Source organism: Zootermopsis nevadensis, unplaced genomic scaffold, assembly GCF_977971745.1.
Source record: "Zootermopsis nevadensis isolate Lab colony 2312 unplaced genomic scaffold, Znev_1.0 Znev_ptg000009l, whole genome shotgun sequence".
Lineage (NCBI taxonomy): Eukaryota > Metazoa > Arthropoda > Insecta > Blattodea > Termopsidae > Zootermopsis > Zootermopsis nevadensis.
This window is the reverse complement of record NW_028259141.1, coordinates 7623873-7642787: the sequence shown is the minus strand read 5'-3', so window position 1 is coordinate 7642787 and position 18915 is coordinate 7623873. Positions and strand designations below refer to the sequence as shown.

The 18915-nt window shown below is 32.5% G+C and overlaps 1 protein-coding gene across 4 annotated transcripts in view; it reads left to right on the top strand.

Moving 5' to 3' along the window:
* The window catches only part of mmd (disintegrin and metalloproteinase domain-containing protein mind-meld), a 587218-nt gene that overhangs the window by 535963 nt on the left and 32340 nt on the right, over nt 1-18915 (top strand). For 2 of the 4 annotated variants that reach the window (XM_087345919.1, XM_087345916.1), the window contains exons 13-20: nt 625-792; nt 1714-1909; nt 3317-3425; nt 3786-3902; nt 4786-4867; nt 5935-6030; nt 7065-7230; nt 14290-14428. In XM_087345919.1, coding sequence (XP_087202045.1) covers nt 625-792; nt 1714-1909; nt 3317-3425; nt 3786-3902; nt 4786-4867; nt 5935-6030; nt 7065-7230; nt 14290-14428 — 1073 coding nt within the window. Of the gene's footprint in view, nt 1-624; nt 793-1713; nt 1910-3316; nt 3426-3785; nt 3903-4785; nt 4868-5934; nt 6031-7064; nt 7231-10246; nt 10350-14289; nt 14429-18915 lie in introns of all 4 variants that reach the window. The other 2 variants (XM_087345918.1, XM_087345917.1) reach the window with 2 other exon arrangements.

Below are 18915 nucleotides of genomic sequence, written 5' to 3'. Positions count from 1 at the left end.
ATCACAATAAAACATTTGTTCTTCATTACCTTTGGCACATATCACAGAGGTAATTACTGCAACAAATTCTTGGATTTTGTTGGCTTCATTCTGAACTTCCTGTTTGAAAATGTTGGTAAAAGCTTATCATTATTATTCACATTTGAGAATTTTGCAAAGAAGAACATCATATTGTTGAACTTTGAGCATAATTGGATTGTAGTCTTCTGAGATGCTGCACATACTCGTAGGTGTTTTACCAACATTTTTGAAGAACCAGTTTGCTCCATCTTCAGGTCTGAAGAGACTACAGGTACCTCTGAATACAAGAATACTCAGTTTCCTAATTCAGAAGAATAAAATCTTAATTTTCACTGCTGTAGAAAGTTCGCGTTTCATATTTAGCCTAATTGGTAACTTAGCTGCTTTATTTCTGCAAGTAAGATGTTGGATCACACCCAACACTAACTTTCTTTTTTATTTTGGGGTGGTAATGAGGATTTGTTTTAAGACTTGACACTGAAGTGTTACCAAAAGCTGAAGGAACTATACTTTACTTACATTTCTATTTGCTCCCATCAAATAATAATTTCGAAGTAAGAATGAAAGACAGGATTCAAAAATCAGTATCGTGTGCTGTTGCAGTTGGTAATGCGACGGACATGCGGGAACAGTATAGTTGAGGAAGGTGAGGACTGTGATTGTGGTACTATTGATGAGTGTCATGACAAGGATCCGTGCTGTGACCCTATCACTTGTAAACTGACCACAGAAGCTGAGTGTGCTTCTGGACCATGTTGCAGTGACTGCAAGGTATGTAGTAAGCAATTGCAACCAGCTTCATTAATTAGTCTTAACATCTGAGGAGAGCTTAGTAAGCTTTAGTTTATAAAATGGAATTACATTTCCCTTTGTTAATCTTTAATACATGAGAGACCATATGCTGGGCTTTGAAATTGCTGTACCTGACCTAGAAGACACCTGTATGCTGTACTTCTTGTTCTTCAGTACTGATGACTTTCGCTCAACATAACACATTGTAGAACACATCAGATTTTGTTTTACAGGACCAAGATATAGGAGGTCACAGTCCTTCGCTGATTATTCTGTCCTCAAACACGTCACTCATAGCTCCCATAGAATTATCCGCAGTATGTGTTGTAGCATTATCTTACTGGAAATGCCTGTAATTTCTTTCTTCATTTGTCAGTTGATGAAAAAAGGGATTCAGTGTATTGTTCACATATCAGTGTGCATTCACAATTCGGTGAAAAGTATTGAGTTACTGACCCCTGTGCACTTACAGTACACAAAACTCTTGTTTTTCAATGGGGAATTTCTATTACAGTATACGATGACAGTAAATAGAGCAGATGTTTCTTCCTTGATGACCCTACTGGGAACAAGAAAAACTGATTTTTACGGAAAGGATTTTCAAAGAATGTGAGAAATGAGAAACTGTGATACCAGTGTCATCAATAGAATTGGCAGCAAATTTGCTGAAAGGTGGATGAATGTATCACCATACACTCCTTTCCTTTAGTAATATGTAAAATATATATGAGAAGACTTGGCATAAGAACCCATGGGTACACAAAGGAAGATTAACATTAGGTTTACCATTGGTTCTCTAAACTAGTTCAGTAATAAATGACAGCTTAAGAATATTCTTATAGTGCTGTTATTATGATATATCATATGAAGTTCATGTTACATTTATTTTCTTACCTTTAGTTACGTCCTCGTGGAGTAATATGCCGAGATGCAGTCAATGAATGTGATTTACCAGAACACTGTTCAGGAGAAGATGGAAATTGTCCAGTGGACATTTATAAGAAGAATGGAAATCCATGTGGAGGAAACACAGGTTATTGTTTCAACGGTATCTGCCCCACAGTCAATATTCAGTGTGGAGTAGTCTGGGGATATGGTGAGTTATTTCATGCATTTTTGTGGTAATAGAAGATGGGTGTGAATTGTTTAAAATAATGCTTAGTATAACGATGATGGTCTTCTGGTTATTGTACCATGTAGTCTGGTAGAAGTTTACCAACATTTCAAAGGTACTTGCTGCCTCCATCTATCATACTTCACAGCACAACAACCTAGAAGATAGTCATCTTCATATTCCTGCCATGAGGACCTCTAATCTTACAGTGCTTAATATGTTTTATATAACAAGGTACAACATTGTGATATGTTGTAACCCTTGCAGATTCACATAATCAGGAATATGTAAATTTTTAAATTATTTTCTGAATGGTATAAATGTGAATATGACTTGCAAAATATTTAGTTTATTTTTATCTTCTGCTCTTCGCCTGCAGTTTGTAGTATACTGTTGTGACAGAAATTTACACTAGAAATTTACTGATGTAGACAGAGACCTGCAGTTTTATAGCCATGAGCAAACTAATTGTCACTTGAGTGATCATTACAGAGAGGTTGTATTGTCATGGCAGAAGTCTTGGCCATGCCTTGCTGAAAACATTTATCTAAGGTTTTAGTTCTGGATAGCAGTTCTAGTCATTAGGTTGAATCCACAGTCAGATACATTTTCAATTACTAATTGAATCACTATCAGTTTCCTAGAATTATAAAATCATCCACAGTCAAATTCTTTTGCCAATTCCAACACAGATGGTATTTATATTTATATTTATTTATTTATTTATAGAGGACTGAAACCCCCATACTCTAGATCTGTCAGGCAGACTTTAATTCTGGGATTTAATGGTTTTGACATATGATACTGTGATGCATTGCTGGCTATACTGCTCGTGTTGCAATGGCAAGAGATGTACTCACCCCATACGTCTATGTTAATAATAATGATAGTGTTAATCCTTTTAATGTTATACCTAAAACAGTCTGACTAGACAGCGTAGTTAACTGTGATTTATGGACTGGATTGTCCACTAAGAAATTTAGCAACTAAGTCTTTGTATAATATTTTGTTTCTTCTGTCCAAGCGGAATGTGCAACAAAGATAGCCTCTTTGCCGTCAGAATAATTGCTTTTATGTTAAAAATAATTGAGTATGCAGTAGAATGAAATTTTTATTTAGTAATGGGAATGTGTGGCTGTGTATGATTTTTAAATTTATGGGTTACACTGGTCCTATACTGTATATCAGATTTCACTCTCTACTAGAAAATGGTATGGCTTGCATAAAAGCAGAAGTGGGTAGAATAAGCATATTGAAGTTAAGTAAGTTTGTTATACTTCTGCACCTTAAGTATGCTATGAGTCTAATTATTAACAATGAAAATATATGTACAGACTCTTTGACTGCATGTTAAGACTTTTTGTTATTAATGTTGATGAATTGTTACAGGTGGGATTGCAGGTGACAAGCAGTGTTTTGACCAGTTCAACTCAAAAGGTTCAATAAATGGACACTGTGGTATAGATGACAATGGACAATATATCAAGTGTGATCCAGAGTAAGTTTTCTTCTGAACACTGACGAAACAAGAATATTTACGTACTAAATATATATTTTGAAGGACACTCGTGACTTTTCATTTGAAGGATTTAAGGAGTCCTCCTCAGTGCTGTTAGTTCATTCATATATATAAGGGGATTGCATCTTCATAATACCAAATCAATGAACTGTAATTAATATCAGTCACTTATATTTCTTAACCTTTGTTGTATGTGCATGAAGAAAATGTATGCAGGGAATAAATGCTCTTATGTACATAAATTTAGGTATATTATTACTCTTCTGAAGCATTGCAACTTCAAGTATGTGGAACTGAATAAGATCATACTTAAAAGTTAAATTACTTGTGTGTGTCTAGGAATGTACGCTGTGGATCTCTGCAATGTAAACTGGGAAATAGGTATCCATTAAATGGAAAGGATCAGCTTTACTCAACAACAATAATTTCAATCAAAGGAGAAGAATATGAATGCAAGTAAGTGACTTAATAAATCTCTCTAAAAGGCAAATTACAGAGCTGTGAAAGTACAGTGGAACTTGATTATCCTCTGTTTAACCTTTCCAATTCTACATCAGTCAATAATTCAGTCAAACCATCAATCAATCATTTATTAATTTGGTTTCTGTACACAGAAAACTGCCTAACACTGAACATTGGTTTTTGCATTCCATAGCTCTGATATGACTATATCTAACCCAGAAGACAGCCATTTTTGAATAACATAGATTACTTCATATCAAAAATATCATACATATAATTTGTTTTATCCAAGAAACTCTTAGAATGGACCTGTTGTAAGATAAAAGAAACAAAATGTTTACCAGTGTAAGATGTCCTGCTGTTTACTTGATTCATCCTGTTGTAAACCCTGACTTATATCACTTCATATGAATGTTCAAAAGCACTCAGTATTTATTGCAGTGACGCTTCGAAGGAGAACAAGTTTAATATGGTACATACATTTCTGTGAATCATCCTACTAGCTTTAGTTAAAATAACTACTGTAATTTTCTTGTACTTGGCTTTACTTCACACCTCTGGAGTGGTCTTGAATGAAGCCAACACCAGATGTGTGAAATGAAGTTGAATACAAGAAAATTTTGACCAGTTTTAACTCTAGTTGGCAAGATCATTCATAGAGATAATGTAGTAATATTCTCATGTAACTATGTTACTGATGTTCCTTAGATCCAGCAGTATTTTATATTGCAGCAAAGGAACAGTGTATTAAATAAATAAAAAAATTATCTATTTCTGAGTGAAACATTCACATATATTTGAAAAATGCTGTAACTGTAATTAAATTATTTGCCTGTTAGTATACCTTGCATTGTCTTTGTTGACATGCTACCTCTAGGTCAACGGGCGGGACGAAAGATTCATCTGGAAATCGAGACATGGGACTGGTTAGAGATGGTACACCTTGTGGAGACAATTTGGTATGTAACATTGCAGTAGTGTGTAATTTATAAGTAATGACTTACGTCACAGTCTTTTGTTAACAAAGTTATTTTTACTTCTGTCAATTAGTAAAATTTTAATGAAATAAACAAAAGATTCTGCATTGTTGTATTGTACATACCTAACTAACTTCACAGAATAAAACTGTTCTTGAGAAGATAATAAATAGTTGGTCAGCTAGTCAAGAATTCCCTGCCTTCTATGACACCCCAAGGTTTATTACCATGTTCACAAAAGCCTGCCACTGGTCCCTGTTCTGACACAGAATGCAGTGTACATTCTACCGCCCTCTTTCTTGAAGACTCATTTTAATATTATCCTTCCACCATTGTCTATGTGTTTGATGTGTTCTCTTCACACTTCACAAAATTATTTGAAGACTTATTTTCTGTCAGTATTTTTTTAGATTTTGATAGGCTCGCCTCCATTTGGTACCAAGAATGTTTGGAGCATTCTCCGCTGCTGTGAATGTCTTCATGACGTGGTGTTTAATTAAGAGCAAAAACAACTTTTACTTTGCCCTCAGATTGTGGTGTAATGGGGAATCTGTTTCTAATTCTGTGCTCTTGAAGATATTTGCCCTTTAAATGCTGATATTAAAAATTTGTGGTAGATGGTAATTTATTGCTGTTTTTATATGCTACAGTTATGCCTATGTTAACATGCCCAGAACTGGATGTATTAGTTATTAGAACACATTATCACTGGACTTTATTTTATTTTGTCTAACATAATATTAAAACATTTTTAATCATCATATTTGTTATTATTATTTGCATTGAAAATGTGCAGTGACTTGAGTACATTTTATTTAAATTCTTGATCACTGATTTTAGTTGAAACTTGTGGTTCAGTATCAGTGACTATTTAATAATAGTGTAATGAGTGAGACAAGACCAGTAGTATGATGTGAAAAGTGATGGTTTTAAAACACACCAGGATTATTTTGATTACTCTGTATGTTATTACTAAATAGCAATGATACAAATTAATAATTCTGAAGGTATGTTAACCAAATTCTGATATATTGCTATTACTTTGACAGATCTGTGTTAATCAAACTTGTACCAGTATCTTCCCACATATTGACCAAGGGAAGTGCCCAAGCAACCACAATAACCTGGAGTGTTCTGGACATGGCGTAAGTAAATTTATTTACTTATCTAGACATCTTTGATGTACAGAGTAACTATTTATATTTTTATTAACATGTATGGGTTTATTGGAAGCAGAGTAGATCACACTGATCATCATCAATGCGGAAACCTCAGATCCATAAATAGAGACTATTTGAGAATGCATTGCTTAGTATAATATTTGGGCTTAAAAGAGAGGAAGTATAATAATATATGGAGACATAATGGAAAGTTTCTTAAACTGTATTTTTAAACTAGTATTGGTATTGTAATTGCATGAGGAAAAAAGAAAAGAAATATTTCTGTTTGAAAACCTTACAAGTAATAATTTAGCAGTATCAACATCACTCATTCACTCACTACTCATATTATATTGTACTATAATTATCAAGTAACATTTCCTCAGTAGTCATGATTGTTAGGTTATTTAAAGATACTGTTTGAACTACAGGATATATATGTATTTATTTATTGTTTATTTAAAAATGTTATCAGTATCTCAGTCAGTATAGTGTCAAATTATAAGAGGATTAATAAAATAATTGAAAATGATAGGAAAGGTTGTCGTCATGGCCTAATTTAAGGTAGTGTTCTGGCATATGCTTGGAGGGATTGAGGAAAACTATGAAACACCTCAGTAAAGATAGCCATGCAAAGGATCTGTTGCTTCATACAAGATGTAACGATGATCACAAATGGTGAGGAAAGATTTTGAAAGAAACGCTTATGGTTTATTTCAAGATATTTTATGTAAGCACTATGGAAAATAATGAAAACTTGAGCTGGTTTGCTAAAGGAGATTCAAACCAAATTTCTCTCTATTACAAAGTCAGTTTATAGTCATTTAATTTCTAGTATTTTGTCCCTGTATCTTCTCAGATAATTTCTAATAGACAAAAAGACTGTTATACCGGATAATTCGAAAGTTCCCGTGCATGTATAAGTAAATTCACCATTAATAGTGTATTTGCTTTCTTACATGCTCTGAGGGACACCGTTTACAAAACATAATAATAAAAGTAATATTATGTTGTAACAGGTATGCTCAAATGTGAACAAATGCTACTGTGAGATGGGGTGGAGTGGTCCAGATTGTTCCATCCAGATAGAAATGACTTTGCCACCTGAGCATACAACTGCCAGATCAGCTGACATGCAGACCACGAAGGAGGGAACAAAAGTTACGAAGAAAGAAACCCCCTACGGTATGTGGCTTCTTGTGTATGTGTTGTTTTATAACAAAGTGTGAAGCATGAATATGAAAGTAAGGTTAAAAAGCAATTATTAATTATATCCCCCAAATCTTACACATTCCATCCCTACATAAAGTTGCCTCACCCAAGTCTCTCCTGATTCAAATCAGAATTGAGTAGAAATTGTGCAGCAGTGGGCTGGTCACTCACTACTCACAAATGCACGCTTCAAAGACTAGGAAACCTCTGAAAAAGGAGGCGGCAAAAACCCACAACTGGTTTGTAGAGCCAAGAAACAACAACAACAATTTTCATACAAGAATTTCATATTCTTCCATTCTGAATCACACTGTCGATAAACTACAGTTTACAAAGAGACCATAAAATAAGTAGTAAATATCTTGTGCATGATTTATATCCATAATTCCATTATATTTGTGAAACTGACATATCTGCCCACTTACATTTTGTTACAAGTTGAAGAATTGTATAATTTCATGCAAGTATATTGGGGAATAAATCTCCTTCCTTCCTTCCTTCCTTTTCCAGCAGGTTGCACTTTTCAATGTAGATGTCTTTTTTGTAAAATTTGAAACATATCCATCATCACTGATTTTATGATAGCAGTGAATTTTATAATATTGTAATAAATTAGTATTAAGCACCGAACTTGAACATTCGGAAGCTGTTTCCATTGTGAGTGTATAATAGTATGTCCCTTTATCATCTCTTCAGTATAAATTATCCTTCCAGAAAATTTCTGGAAGGATAATTTATATAACTGAGAACATTTAATGTTCTCAGTTGTTGCCCCTGTATTTTTCCCACAACTCACACCACCAGCAAAAATTGTTAATATTGGCGATATCTATAAGGTATCAACACTATCATGAAAGTAAATATGAAGCCCAGTTCAAAAACTGAATCTTCCTTTTCCATTTTCAGATTTCTTCCTTTCATCTCATATCTTCTGATCTCAGTAGTAATATAAGAAATTTAGGTATTTTAATCTAAAATCCAAATACAACAAATAAAATTTCCAAGTATTACACTGCTTAAAGCCCTCAGATTTGCCCATTTCACTCACCTAGCCATGAATTTTGAGTTATGTACAAATCCTTGTTGCCTCATTGTGTAAGTGGGCTTCATTGTAGCATGAAGTATTGGATTATCAACAGAGCTCAGTTACCTGCTGGTATCCATTCATCCCTGCAGTGTGAACACTTCTCTTGAGATTTACCGAGTTGTACTGAATGATAATGATAAATTCCTGCCCTTCATACCCTTGATGGGATTGTGGCAGAATGTATTATTATGAAATGTGTTCTGACATCTTATTTTATGGACTAATAATATAACAGTATTTTAAAATATTTATGGATGCATGTGAAATTTCAGAACGTTTCCACGTATGTTGTTGTGTGTGTCAACTGTGTTAAGTCTTTTTATGAAATTAAGTGTAATTTGATATTGAAGTATCCTGTTTTCTTCCAGCATTTTATTTATATTGCTGAACACTTTTAACCCATATTATGATAAAATCATTGTTCATTTACACATCTAACTGAATATAATCAGTTTCAGGATGAATGACTCCATGTACATTGTGATGGAGACAACTTGTACAGGACTGAATTGAATAGTTTATAAGTCAGCTTAAGTTTCCCACTAATTCTTGTTTTGCTTTCCAGTGGAACGTTATATTTGTGCCCTCATATTAATTGGAAGTGCAGCATTGTCAAAACTAGTGAATCATGTAACATCAGGGAGTATAAACATAATATTATCTGTTTTTCTTTTCATTATTTAATATGTGTATGCATTTGTTTGTTTCACTTATTTTCATTCTCATTCTTATTCTTACTACATTTCTACTATATGTGCATCATTACTTGTTCAAGTTTAGTAGTACTTTTATTAATCCTCTATAAAATATAGATAGTAGTAGTTCACTATTGCAGATGAATCATATATATCATGCATTTGTAATAGAAAATGCCAACATTTTCTGTAATTCCAATTCAAGCAGCTGTGATGTTTCACTTCTCTATTGGTAGTGTTCCAGTCCTCACCAGTTAAATCCCAATACCAATTTTGTGGACGTTATACTGCATCAGAATATTACTGTTTGAACAAGTAATGAGTGTACCTAAATAAATAACCTGATGTTGCACAAATAAATTTAAAAGTAGTAGATATATAGTGACTACATGATCATGATATCCTGATGTTTTTAATTCCAGATTTATTTCCATTTTAAAATGCTATGACTATATTTATCAGTTTTATTACTTTTATTCTTAGAGTATTGGTGGATAGGAAACATTATTTCTTATAAACTACCCAAGTGAGACAAGTTTGATTATCATTACAAAAATGTAACAAACCAGTCACTATTAAATTTCTTGTTTTGTACAGGTAAGAAATCACTTGCATTTCTTAAAATACGTGGATAAGAATGTGCCAGAAGTATGTTATTGCTTTTAACAGAGCTTAGATAAGTATCATATTTACTCAACCCACAGTGGTAGATTTCCAGACTACATGGCGCAATAACCTAGAAGACAGCAATCTTCAATGTCTCCTTTCTCTTAATGAGCTATGTATAAAATAACATGATTTTGAAAGCTATATTATTATTATTTGTGTTGAAAGTGGAGGTGATTTTTTTGTGAGAGTTTGTTTCACGCCACTTCATCATCATCTTTGTCTGTTAAGGCCCCCTCCCCTTCTGGAATTTTCTTAGGCATAATGTGCTTCATATTTTAAGAAGGATTTTCATTATGAGAACAGGGACCATATTCATATTTTGCTCAAATTAGAATTGCGCACACATTTTCAGTACATTTTTATTTATTTTTTCTCTAATCTACTAACTTATGATTTTGGTTGTAGTACCGAAGTTCCTGCATCTATATTGACTTAAATGTACCAGTTGAGACATATTTGGCACAGTGTCTGACAAGTATATTGTATTATTTTTTGCTTTAATGATGATTATATATTATCTCACCCACTTTCATTCTAGATGTCGACAATAACAACCTTGGCACATTCACTATGGTTCTTATTCTGGTGCTTGTGGTGAAAGGCGTCTTCATTTGCTTTACACTAATGGCTGTTTGCTACAGGTACTGTACCACGTGACCCACTTCAGCATTTGTCATCACACATCGATGACAACAGTAACATACATAGATCTCATTATTCCTCTTTTTTCTGTATATTTTGCATCAACAACTGTCCAGCCAAACTGTCCTGAAGTTATAATCATATTAGTAGTCTTTCCCATGATGCCAGAATTGAAATTTTAGAAATAAAATTATCTAATTTAATTCTAGGGTATTGTTAATAATGTATCAGATTTATACAGACACACTTTAACACATGCCGTGCGTTTGAGAGTCCTACCCAAAATTGCTTGTTTAGGTTTTCAATGTTATTTAGTCCCTCAAAACAGATATTGGAATAAGTCTTGCTTTGAAAAAGATCTTGATTTAAATATAATTACCGCAGTCTTTATCAGTTCACAAATCTTTCCATCCTGATATAACTGTCTCTTTCTGATTTGCAAATGGTGTCTACTAAACAGTGTGAACAGACACACTAAACACAAATTCTGCAGTGTTCTTTGTTATGATGATAATTTTGTACGAGAGTATTTTAATGGGTTGCAGTGAGGTTATGCTACAGTTCAGTTGAAAATGTACTGAACTTCAGCAGGTATATGCTGATAAGTGCAGGATCATGGTAGTTTCTTCTTGTTGAATCAGTTACAATTCCAAAGAAATTAAATGATGTACATTCTTTTTTTAAGGTAAAGGACAAGTTAAATCTTATGAGCCCTGTTTAATCTACTTGATATCTTAAATACTTGCTCCAGGCTTGTTAGCCTGTGGTTTTATATGGTATTTTAATCTGATGAGGCAAAAACCTAATTATAATTCACAGTCATCCTAACATTCTTCAAACCCCATAAACCTCACACTGGATGTGTAAAAGAGACGGTAAATTTGTCTGTATTCATAAATGCCACACTATGAAATTGTAATGTGTGCTGGAGGCAAAGCTCCTCTCATTCTTAACCTCAGCTCTAGGTGGAAGTTAGTGGTCATCTTTCCACTCCAGCCTTGACATAGTGGCAAAGGATAAAGTCTGTGCTCACAGAAATGTGTATAATTGAGACTGATGTGGCCACTTGAAGGTACGTCAGTATTTCAACATGATCACTAATTAGTGTTAGAAAGAGCATCTCTTGCCTGAATGTTGCAGTGTAATAGTTAGCAGTCCTGTTTTTATTTGAAGATCCCATATTCTTGCTTGACAGAAGCGTGACAGATGTGTTTCTTTCTATGTGCATTTACTCATGTCTTAACACCACTTAACAACCATTTATCCACATTAACTGATAAATAACATATTATTCATGAAACAAAGATTTAAACTATACATGTGATTTGAGTATTCAAGTATACACAAACATGAGATCTACTGAGTGACTAGCAACAAATGCAGCAACACTAGAATTAGGCAGCTGTAAGATTCACAAGAGGTATAGTCAGCACCAAGAAGACCAAGAGTCTACAGTAGCAGCAAACTCAGAGTAAACTGAACAGCCAACTATGATGAAACAACACATGCGTGTTAAACCATCACAATGATTTTAGAATTTCTCGTTTTGTAAACATACAAAATCATAAGCTAGAAAATTCAAAATGTAAAAAAATAATAAATGGATGAATTTCCATTTTTCAGGTAGGAGTATTTAAAGAAGTTTTGGGATGATTTTAAGTTTGCTTCAAGAAAGTGAAATGGTTTTAGAATTTCTGAGAAGTGGAATGGCATCTCTCTGCATCCCCCTCACTTCAAGCACTGTGTATTATTTATTGAAACTAATGTAACAATGTTGTAACATTCAGTATGCCCATTCTAGATAACCATGGGAGGTGTGCTTGGACAGTTGTTGAGATTAATATTGCATTTGGGATAACAAGACTTACCAAGTATATTCCAGTACAGTAGAGATTTCATATTGGTTTAGTAGAATTTTCTGTAAATATTGGTACACAGTATCTGTGTAATTCTGCTTTGAAAAAAGAGTGAATGCACTGCTATAACTTTGTCTTGAAACCAGTTCATAAATAAATTTCATAAAATGAATTTTTTTAAAAATACATTTTTCTTCAAACATATCAGTCTGTTATTTTTAATTCTCTGTGCTCCTCTTTTTATGAGGACGTTTTTGGATTAAAAGTGAGTCAGTCCTTTATTGTAGTAACTTCATTACTTTGATGTTATCCATCAGATACTGTTTTCTTTTGTGATGACCTGTCACAATTTCATTATTTTAAACCCTTGGTTATGTTGGCTGTTGTTATGTTAGATATAGCTACAGAAAAAAACATTAATCACATTTCTCTTGGAGTTTGCTTCTTGTTTGTTTTCTACTTACAGTGATTCCATATTCATCTGTTCATCCATACGTGTGTTGGCTCATTCGTGGCACATGCTTCGCTGATTTTTATTATTCATGGCTTTGATGTTCAGTGCATATTTCATGATTCATGTAAATTAAGTGCATAGAAAATATGTACTGGCCAAGTATATCCAAGATATGCTTCATTTTATTATGATTTATATGCTAAATATGAACAAATTATGTACTTTTTTGTTCCCATTATTTCTTACTTGATATCTACATGCTCAAATATTGAGACTGAAGAAGCAGATACATATTAAGGAAATATATAAATTACAATGTTGTATTCTATGAAACACTGAGTTTTAGGGCAGGAATTATAATAGTTTCAGAATTTACATATTAAATATTCTGCTATTTATTGATACAAATCTTTGTTGCAAAATATTTTTGATTAGTAATTCAGTAGTAGTTAAATATTTCACTTCTTACAGAAGGGAATTTTAGATTTTGTGTACTTGGCCAGTATTATGCATAGCTGATTTAAATTAGAACAGTGTTCATGTGTACTAAGGCTGTGATTGCTATGTGATATTTGTGCACATGTTTTACTCTTGTATCATGTATTATTATGTAAATGTGTGTAGTTTATTTATTCTAACAACTGTTTTAGTAAGAGGTTGCAGTATGTTTTTGGTCAATATTTGGAACTGTTGATATGCAGTATTAATTGAATTTTTCATGCATCACTGTTGCTGATTTGTGCTTTCTCTTTTTTCTCTTTTCCCTTTTTTTATTTCTCTTCTCTCTATATCTCTGTCTGCATGCCATGGCTGGATCGGTGGGGCCTGAATGTCAACCACACTTCATCTAACGTCTGTGGTACCAATCATCAACTGATTGGTCCCACCACCATTCGCCAATCAATCATCCATTCGCCGGAAACTACGGAATACTTTTTACATGAAACTATATCATATTTGTGCCCATGTACTAAAACTTACCGAACTCAACAATCTAACGCCTTCACTGCATCCCATCTGTCGCCTGCTGGTATTGTCTGCACCAACTGTGAGTGACTTTAAATTTTCATTAAACATTCTACTATGCCATTTTGGCAAATGGATAACACAATTTAAATTTTCAACATGTTTTATAACTTTTGAAATCATACACATTTTTAAATAATTTAAAAAAAATATTATGGTGATATATATTTGCAACATTCATTTTCTTAATTTCTGTCTTATTAAAATATGTATAATGTTTTATTTGAATGCTGTTGTCTTGCCTCTAATCGTGTGTTTAACCACTATTATGAATAACATTTTCTAAATTCTGTGGAATGCAAATATTGCCTTGCCTTCCATGTTTTTTTAAACTACTCAATTATTTCATTCTGTGTTTTCCTTTTTTGCAATATAATTTAATATACTAATTTGAAATGTAATACAAAATTTACTTCTGATTGTTAACATTTTGTTGTTTTTGAGTTTGTACTAAATATCAAAATATTTATTGATTACAACTTGACCAATTTCTTTATACATTTTCTTACCATAAATTAATATTTAATATTAATTTTTGGCAAATGCTTGGAAATTTTTGATGGTTTATTCTTTTCTTTAATATCTGAAATTGGTGGTGTTTAGAGAGCTACCATAGTACAAACACAGTGTTCCTTGTTGGAATGCTGATGTTGGTGGTAGGGGGGGTTTTCATAGTTTTTGCTCTGATGGCTCTCTGCTACAGGTCAGTCGTAGTACACAAAAACTTCTCCCTCTGCCTCAGGTTAGTGAGCAGAAAACAAATCAGCAGCAGCTAGTTTCTCATGTTCACTTCAGTTTTTATATATTTTTTGTAAGTAAATTCATTAGGTTCGGTGTTCTTAAACATTAAGATTTGAGGAGTACTGACATTGATGACATTGGTGAGGACAGTAATATCTGATATATTATTTGCTGGTGAAAATAATTCCCTTCATGACTATTGAGTGACTGAGAGACTGACTGACAAATGAGATAGAACTGTGTTAAGTGAATTTATTGTGAAATACTGAAGCTACATGATAGTTGCAATTATAGTGTAGCCTTTCAAATTGACAGTAGTTATTGTGTCATTGCCTCTTTTTTTCAAATATGTTAATATAAAGTACCAGAAATATACGGTCATTTGTTGCTTACATTAATGAGTGACTCGTACAGACAATAATGCACTATTGTCAAAAACCTTCAGACTGTAACTTGATGAGCACTGTTGAGTTTTTCAAAGTTCACTCGCTTTAGCAGTTGAACGGATGTCTCAAAGAAAATTGCAGTTTGTTTTTGGTCTTCAAATTACTTCAAACATTATTGCTGCATAATATGTTTGAAATTTAATTAACTATCTGAAGGAATATGTAATTAATGGGTACAAAAAAATATTGAACCATAAATTCAGTATGCGCTTATGAATTCATGTCCTTTAAGAGTAGTAAAATAAATAACTAATAATAGTACAAAGTATAATTCACATCTTATCTACCACATACAAATATAGTGATGAAATGTTGTGAAATTTACAAAGAGTTTTCCATGTTATACACTGACTTCATATATTCAGTTTTGATAAATTGCCATCATTTTACAGTAAACAGTGCAGGAAAAAATGTTGACTCGTGTCCACAAACAGAATATGAGAAACTGTACTAGTAGGACCTAAAACGTTTACTGGCAGAAGACAGTCTTAATTTAGAAGTTAATTACAGTTTGTTCTAAGCAGACTACCATACTCATAAAGCACGAAAGTGATCTTACCTTAGCAGGAAGGTTAAGGACTTTTGTTTCTTATAGACAACCACTTTAATACTCTGAAGATGGAAATTGCATAGGGTGAATGGATTACTGTTAGGAGTTACAAGGTTATCCTTAGAATCAAGTCATTAATTTGTCTGTATAAAAATAACTAAACTCATTATTATTAGTACTTCAGTATATAACACAAATGTTTTACATGTAAGATAATTTAATTTTATAACTTTTGGCTGTATATCAAATTATCTTTTGCAGAAAATTTGTTATTTATTCCCAAATTGAAGTTGTAGGAAGGCAGTTCAGAAAACAATAGTTTTTGTTTTGCTGTATTGTTACACTTTCAGGTGTTGTTTTTTATGGGCTTCACATGCAGAAATTTTAGATATAAACAACATGAAAGTGATAAAAATAATAACAAAGCTCTTCAACTCTGTTATCTCAGCATGAACTCAGATCTCATTTTGTGTGGTCAGATTATTGGTTGATATTACAATCAGTAATGGTAGCATTAAAATAAATGAGATCTACAAGTCGAGATATGTTTAAAAACACCGATGTCAGTGTTTCTTCTGTGTAGTGATTGTGGGCTAGATTTCTTTTTAATTATATTGTTTTCTGTCATGTATAGAAATACCTGCATTCCCCCTTGGCCAGACTGAGGTTAATAATGATCACAAGATCATGCTTTTACTGTATTTTGTTTGTGGCAACACCAAAATTACTATCCTCAGTTTGTATTGAAATGTACAGCAAGTGCTGCAGACAATATATGGTATGGTACAATAGTTCTTAGATGTCTTTGTTTCTTGACAACACTGACAGCTTTCATGCATGAAATTTCCCCATTCACTCCAGTGATTGCCTGAGAAATATCACACTGCTTCATTGATGTGTCTTATGTAATAACAATAGCTGTATGTGAACTGGAAACTTAAGTACAATATCTAAAATAATAAATCTTAAGTATGGTTATAACATTATAAGTAATTTTTAATTTTTTACTTTTAAGTATATTTTACTAAATCATCAGTGGGTATTATGTGCTGAAATTACAAGTGTTTCACAGAAAATATTAGGTGCATTAGAAACAGTTCTCCCCAAAATTTGTATATGCCACACATTAAATGGTTGTGTTATATGATATGTTAAGGTAGAAACACATTAAAGACTTTTTAAAGTGTCAAAATGCTAATTTTCAAATAAATTTTTTTACAGAACTATTGCTTTACTTTGGAGGTTACCTCTGAATGTTAGGTTCTTGGTCAAAAATTACAATTTTTAGGCTTTATGTGTACATTTCACGTTGCCAAATCAAATTTTATATCTGAAATTTTGAAATCATACTGAATTTATATGTGTTTTATATTCCTAAAACAGTTTTAGGTCAGAATTACAGAATGAAATTTAATATTAAATTGTAAAAAAAATTAAGGATGTACTGCAAAGAGGATTCATCAGAAATGCATACAAAATAGGAAATAATTTATTTATACTCTGAACTTCCTTAGCAGATACATTACACTCATATACATCTCTGCTGAAAAATCTAGAACACTGATTAATCTTCAGTTTTATCTCCTATGTGTACTTATAACCATATTTTTGGAAGTGCTCAAACTTTTGTTCCATCATATGAATTAAAGTAAAGAGATAACATTTTGTTTATAGACACAGTGAAGTGTTAAAATTTCATGTACTCTTATGCATTTTGTTCTTAGTGCAACAATTGAATCAACTGTACTGTTATAAAGTTAGGTTCTTCAGTATCCCCAGTTACAGCAGTTCACTTTTAATTACATGATTCATAAGTATCTCATTTAATAATGTACTTAAGTTTCTCTACATGAGTGATCACTTGACTGTTGATTTATTGAAAAATATTTCTTAGTTAAATGCCCTTGAAGGACAGGGTCTTTTTGCAGAAAGTTCTCACTTACTGCAAATTACTTTGTGTGTTGATTAAATGTCGCTGTGTTGTAGTGTGTCTGTTGGGCTGTCTGCAAGGAATGGGTGTGCCCCCTTTCCTATCCTGAATACCTCCACATATCAGATAATTTCACTCCTTTAATTTCAAGGATATAATAGAAAAATGCTTATAATAGCACACGATGCACAGAATTACACCAAACTAAATAGCCTGCTTATTGTTAATGTATTGCCTAATTATTAACAATGAAATATTAAATGTGTTGAATTGGCACGCTTTGGAAGGAACATTGTCATTACTGTTCCTTCTGATCTGAACATACTTTAAATTTATCACGACAGTTGTAATTTTAGTTTTTGTATAAAAAGTGTTGCCAACATACATTTCTCTTCCATATTTTATTCTGTAAATCCATTCTACATTGATGTGTTATTCTTTCTCTCTGTCTCTCTCTTGTTCTTAATTGTTCACTTTGCATTCAGTGTAATATTTGGAGCATGCAAAATTTCTTCTGCTATTGTGAGTGACCTTTTTTTAAACACAGTATTACATTATGTAGGTATTTGTATTGTAGTTCTTGAATATAAGTTACTGTTCTGTAGTTCTGAAAATGATAATGATAAATGCACCAGTTTGTGCTCAACTTTTTAGTTTACTGTAAGAAATCAAATATTACAAAGCAATAATTTTAACATTTTATCAAGTTTTTTAAACTTTGATTTGAGCCAGACTTAAGAATGAGCTTGTGTTTGAAATAGTATTGTTGCTTCAATATCTTCTCAAAAACTGAATCTCTGTAATGACAGCATACTTTAGCACTGTTGGAAGAATACATTTTATAATATGTGCCAGATATTTTATAGCACCCACTTCAGTGTCGGTTTATTTTGGTTTCGTTAGTGGTATCATCCTTATAATTTTTTTTTAAATATGTGTCTTTGTTTAACATCCTATATAACAATATACACCATCAGCAACAGCAGCTTACATTACAAATTATGAAGCTGTTATATTGGTTTTTAGAGCATGACAAAACACTATGTTTAAACAGATAAATTTTAACTAATTCTTTGCTGTGCATTTCTAAAATGATTTTGATTTGTAGAATAATAAATTTTAAAACTTGCCGCATGAGTCACTTAGAGAAGTAAAATTGCCTAATAAATCAAAATTTACAATGAAGCATCAGTCCATGTCTTTTTCACTACAAAGTTTTAATTCCCTCTTCTGCTGATAACCCCCCCTCCCCCCTCCAAAGAACAGACACTTTTCCTGCACACAATTTGAAACAGAATACATGTAGTTGACTTTACCAAATGTATTTTCCACATCTTACTGATAAACATATTACAAATTCATCATTGTTGGTCATGAACAGCAATTCTGTAAATAGCTGACACTGAATAATCACGGTGATGTACACTTTAAATTATTAATAATATAAAAGCCTCATTTGAAGTGGAATATAAGAATTGATCAGAATTTATGTCCTAATAAGTTAAAAACTGTTCCATGGTATTGAAGGAATTATATTTTAATTTTTATTTTGTGTGATGTAG